The sequence below is a fragment of the Numida meleagris genome, chromosome 3, assembly GCF_002078875.1.
Source record: "Numida meleagris isolate 19003 breed g44 Domestic line chromosome 3, NumMel1.0, whole genome shotgun sequence".
Lineage (NCBI taxonomy): Eukaryota > Metazoa > Chordata > Aves > Galliformes > Numididae > Numida > Numida meleagris.
In genome coordinates, this window is record NC_034411.1 from 54,282,307 (window position 1) to 54,287,968 (window position 5,662).

The window sequence follows — 5,662 nt, forward strand, 5'->3', positions numbered from 1 at the left end:
GTTTCTGGTGTTCATTAGCATCTCATTGCACATGTCGTCCCATTGATCCCAGTGGAACAAGCCCACACAATAGAGTTCTATTCAGGAGTGGTGAAGGCAGCCCCTACGCCCATCCCCAAACACAGAGACATGGCAAAGGTTTGTGAATAGACTGCAGATAATTTTTGTTGTGTCTTCTAGAATTTGTACTAGCCTATTAACTACCCATAAATATTCGCTCGAGACACGCATTGTTTAAAATTGAGATACAAAATGAGACAAGGATTTTTTTCTTTCCCTTTAATGAGTCACCCATGCTCCCTAATGTCTAGAGGGAGAGATATTCAATAATTTCTATGGCTTTATTTGTTTTCTCCATAGATGTTAAAAATGAATCTTCTTATGCTTGTTTCTGAAATGGCAAAACATTTCAATCTTTAGTCTTTGCAACGCCAAGGTTTTCGCTCAGGCCTAAGAGAACTTTCACCAGCTGAGAAGCTTTTACCAAACAGCAATGCATCTGGGGTGTGTGGTGGGGACGGCAAGGGCCTCTCACTCACCCTCTGTCTTCTACTTTGCGTGTAGCTGATATTTAAATGGCCTGCGTGGCTTCAAGGTGAACTCGGTAACCAGCGACCACCTGCAAAAGTGATGAGGGAAAGGGGTCTTAAAAGCCAGCGGGTGAACAAGTGTAAGCAGACAGAGAGAGAGTGTGGCGATGTGAGTGCAAAGAACTGTAAGAGATGCAGGAGGTAGGCAAGAAAGACAAAGAAACTTGTCTGTTGGCAACGTTAATATTTTAAATGTGACCACGGGCACCGCACTTAAAGGCAGAAGAGAAAATAAATACAGGACACTGAGCAGTGTTATTCTCATTCAGTGCGATAACAACTCGGCCTCAGTTCCAAAGTTTGTTTGTCCAGAACCCCACATTGAACCCATTCTGCACAAGAGAAGTGTGCAGCTCTGCATATATGAAATGTGCATCGCAGCCTTCGCTCTGTGACTGAGGGATGAGCGCAGTACCGTGAAGGCAGTGCCAATATCACCAGGCGTTTAAAACAAACGAAGCCATGGGTACTTCATCACTTTTATTTTTTTCTTCTTATATTCTGAGGACAGTTGGCAAAACTACAGCATGTCTGAGAGCTTTAGAAACATTCACCTGACTTTCTATAAACTCTTCTCAAAATAAAACGCACGTGTCAAGTGCATCTGCTATAGGGAAAAAGAAAAAGAAAAAAAAAAGAAAACTGTTGATTAAGTGCTTTTTATTATTTACAGAAGCTAATTTCAGGCTTTCGCTAGCAAATGTCGTACATCAGAGGATTAGCAATTAACGCGTCTCTCGGTAATTAGTCTCTGCCATTTTAAATTTTATTGCAAGGTTTTAACACCATATTTTTTCAAGAAGTTTTGCAAATCGGTACTGAAATACAGAAAGTAAAATGCCGTCCTTAATTAGCGGCAGTGCCGTGCCCCTCGGCTGTGCCCACCGGGGCTGTGTGCCCTCATCATTAGCACCAGCGGGGCCCTGTCCCGCCGGCTGCTGGGGGACACTTGGAGCTGAGCACGCTTTCCTTTTTCATACTTAACAACATTCTGTTGCGACTCCGCGTTGCCAACGAGTTTGAAAATAGGTGAACGGAGAAGAGAACGCCCCGTGTTCTGCCGGCGAAGCGTCCGGTCTGGGTTTATCCGACCGCAGAATTTGAGTACCGTATCAAATTTTGGGGCAACTTTCGATCCCGCCCGCGTAATGCTCTGTCTCTGCAAAGCAAATATGCGGTCAGCACTGAAAATAAAATCTCATCCCGTTCACTTCGGTGAAGGCAGCGTCAGGTGACGAGGCAGCGACAGTCGGAATTACACCGTCAATCGAAATGCAGCCCGTTAATACCCTGCGAGCGCAGGCGGCGGGCGGTTCGGGAGCCTGGGCCGCCCAGCCTGAAAGGAGATGGGTGCCGTCTGCCAGCGCGGCCCGAGGGACGCGGCAGCACCCGCGCAGGGCAGCGCTCACCCGGAGGCGCCGGCGGAAAGCCGCGGCTGAAGCCGCTGCTCTCGTACGTACCGTCAGCAACGCCCTCGTGACAGCGCCGGCGTACCGAGGTGTTTAATGCTAAAAGCACGGTTGTCCAAATGTTCAAATTAAATTAAAAGCAAGCAGAGAGGGCGAAAGCCATAAAACCTAACAGCCCCTTAGCAAAACCGCAAGAAACATTTAAGCACTCGGCACGTTACGAATCGGATTCCGAGCCACCGACCGATGAAGGTCGATGAAGTTACGGGAAACGAGATGCGATATTCCTTCAGAGAGATGCTGCGTATGAGAAAGGTCCGCCCGATGTCCCGAAACTCTGAGAGTACAAAACCGGGCGCTGCCTCAAGGTGCGCTCGGCCACCGCCGCCCGACAGAGCGCCCTGAAGAACGCGCAGCCCCGCGCGGAGGTACCTCTCGGACCCGTCCCGCGTACCCGTGCCCTTGGGCCCCGCTGCAGCCGCGGCTCCGGGGTCTCGTCCGAGCCCGGAACAGGCGCCGAGAGCGCTCCCTATGCCCCGCGCGTTCCGGGGCCGTTCGCCCTTCTCAGAAAGCACCTTTTCCTCCCTCGCCAAATCTCTCTGCCTTTGTGAAAACGGGAATTAAAAGGAGAAGGGATGAAAGTTAGTTTGGGGCAGCTGCCGTCCAGCCGCCGTTTCCCCCTTTCTCCCAGCCCCGATGCCGGCAGCGTTGGATTTCCGACTCTCGGCGTTAGTTCCGTCGGGGAAAGTTTTGCTGCTTACTGACCCTGCAGAGCGGCTCCCCGCGTCCCACCTCCCTCCTTCGCCCCGGCTCCAGGCGGAGCCGCGCCCCGCGCCGAGTCCCGGCCCGCTGCGGGACGGCCCCGACGAGCGGCCCGTTCCCGTTTTTTCCCCGACGGCACCTTTCGCTCCTCGCTCTGTTCCCTCCTCGGCGGCGGATCTCCGTTTTCTTACCGACGCCGCGCGGCTGCCGCTGCAGCCGTGTGCCGAGCGCCTCTCGTTCGGCCCGGCCCGGCGGGAGGGGCGGCAGAAGGAGGAGAGGGACAGACGGAGCGGCTCCGCGGGCGCGGACGATGGGACGGCGGCGTCCAGGTCCGGCGGGTGCTGTGCCCATGAATGCGGGGTGCTCTGTGTGTTCATGGCTGTCGCGGTGGAAGCGGGATGAGCCGAGGTCCCGTTCAGTTATTTCTGATGCATCCTCCTAAGTACTGGGTGATTCACCTAATCTCTTTTTCTTTTTCCTTTTCTTTTCCTTTTTCTTTTCCTATTTCTTTTTCTTTTCCTATTTCTTTTTCTTTTTCTTTTCCTATTTCTTTTTCTTTTTCTTTTTCTTTTCCTATTTCTTTTTCTTTTCCCTTTTTTCTTTTCCTTTTCTTTTTTCTTTTCCTTTTCCTTTTCTTCTCTTCCCTTCCCTTCCTCCGTGGGATTCTCTCTCAGTGCCGACAATCAGAAGGCTTTAATTTCTCTCGGCAGACGAGGCACGGTCCGACTCGGCGGATGATAGTTTCCCGCTCCCCCTTCTCTCGTCTCCCCACACCCCTTTACCATCCCGCCGTCCCGTCGGGAATTCTCTCCCAGGCCCACGCTCGCGGGTGGAAGCGCACCCGACGGCTCCCCGCGAGCGGTGCCGACCCCGCGCTCTCGGCTCGTCGGGGCCGGGAGCAGCGCCTCGGGAACACCGCGGTGGCTTCCCCGGGCGGACACTGTGCAGCCGGTTCCGCACGACCGACCCTGGACTGGGGTCCGAGCGGGGAGGGGAGGGCCGGGCGGCCCCGACGGGCGGGCAGTCCCGGCGGCCCCGGCTCCTCGCGGCGAACGGGGTGCCTCGTTATATTGGAAATGAGGGGCAGGGGGAGGAGGTGGCGGGCACGCGGAGCGCCGGGTGTGCGGTGTCAATCAGAGGGGTTTTGTGTCTTCTCGGCTCCTGACGGTCCGTGGCTGAGGTGTCCCGGGTGGCACCGCCATGAATATGAATGGAGGTCCTCGCTAAATGGGACAGTCAAAGCGCACCGCCCTGAATAACGGCACGTCATCCCAACTACACCGCTATACATAGGAGGGCTCCTTTTGTCTCCGCTCTCCGCCGCAGCCCTATAAAAGCCCCTCGTAGGCAGGCGGAGGTCAGTCCCGGCGCACACCCACCGCCGTCCCTGCGAGCGGGGCGCGGGGCAGCGCTGCCGCGGGGCCGAGGGCTCTTTCCCCCGCTGCAGCCCCGAGCTGCCGCCCGCCCGGCGCCGTCCGACCCGTCCATCCCTCGGTGCCTCCCGGAGGAGCCGCCCCGTTCCGTCGCCTCCCGAACCGGGCAAGGTGTCTCGCTCCGGCGCCCGAGTACAATGAATTCTGACTCCAGCTCCGTCTCCAGCAGAGCCTCCTCGCCGGACATGGACGAGATGTACCTGCGGGAGCACCGCCACCACCACCACCACCACCACCCGGAGAGCCGCCTCAACCCCGTCTCCTCCACGCAGGGCGACCTGGTGCAGAAGATGGCCGGGGAGGGCCTGGCCCGGGGCGGCCCCAAGGCGCAGGGGGAGGGCGGCAAGTACAAGATCAAGAAGCAGCTCTCGGAGCAGGACCTGCAGCAGCTGCGCCTCAAGATCAACGGGCGGGAGCGCAAGCGGATGCACGACCTCAACCTGGCCATGGACGGGCTGCGGGAGGTGATGCCCTACGCGCACGGCCCCTCCGTCCGGAAACTCTCCAAAATCGCCACCCTGCTGCTGGCCAGAAACTACATCCTGATGCTCACCAGCTCCCTGGAGGAGATGAAGCGCCTGGTGGGCGAGATCTACGGCGGCCACCACTCGGCCTTCCACTGCGGCACCGTGGGCCACTCCGCCGCCGCGCACCCGCCACACGCCGCCGGCGCCGTGCACCAGGTGCACCCCATTCTCGGCGGGGCCCTCTCCTCCGCCAACGCGTCCCCGTCGCTGCCCGCCTCGCTGCCGGCCCTGGGCACCATCCGGCCGCCCCACTCCCTGCTGAAGACCCCCTCCACGCCCCCCGCGCTGCAGCTCGGCGGCGGCTTCCAGCACTGGGCCGGCTTGCCGTGCCCCTGCACCATCTGCCAGGTGCCCCCCCCGCCGCACCTCTCTGCCCTCTCCGCCTCCGGCATGGGCCGGATCTCGGCGGACACCAAGGACCTGCTCAAGTGAGCCGCCCCGGCCCTGCCCCCCGCCCCCGGGAGCGCGGGGCCGGGGAGGGAAGGACCCGGCCGAGGGGACGCTGCCGCCCGCGCTGAGCCGGGAGAGGAGCGATCCCCGCGGTAAAAAGAGTAATAGCCGTGGGAAGAAAATGTAAATAATTCCTTAAAATGGATGCAAAAAAAAAAAAAAAAAAAAAAAAAAAAAAAAAAAAAAAAAGACATGGTTGTCACTGCAGTGCTCGCAGCTGCTCACAGACGATGGGATCGGTTTGGGGTTCTCCTCCTTTTGCGGGGTTTTCTCTGTTCTGTCCAGCGGCGGCGTCCCGCAGCCGCCCGCCCCGCCCCGGCTCCGGGCGCAGCTCCGCGGGCGCTGCGCGGATCTCCCCGCGCGGGACCGCCTCGGGCTCTGCGGGAGTTCCTTTCGGGGTCGGTCGCGGCGCGGTTCTGTTCGCAGTTCCTTTCTTCCTCCCTCCGCGTCCTCTTAAAACACCACCACCACCACCAAACCAACAAAATAAG

General features: G+C 58.0%; 1 protein-coding gene across 1 annotated transcript; it reads left to right on the forward strand.

The window, feature by feature from the left end:
• Window positions 4,247–5,153, forward strand: OLIG3 (oligodendrocyte transcription factor 3). Its single transcript, XM_021389564.1, has one exon. The coding sequence runs from the start codon at window positions 4,332–4,334 to the stop codon at window positions 5,151–5,153; it is 822 nt and encodes a 273-aa protein (XP_021245239.1). The 5' UTR covers window positions 4,247–4,331.

Coding starts and splice junctions, on each gene's coding strand:
- OLIG3 (XM_021389564.1), top strand. CDS start 4,332: ATGAATTCTGACTCCAGCTCCGTCTCCAGCAGAGCCTCCTCGCCGGAC.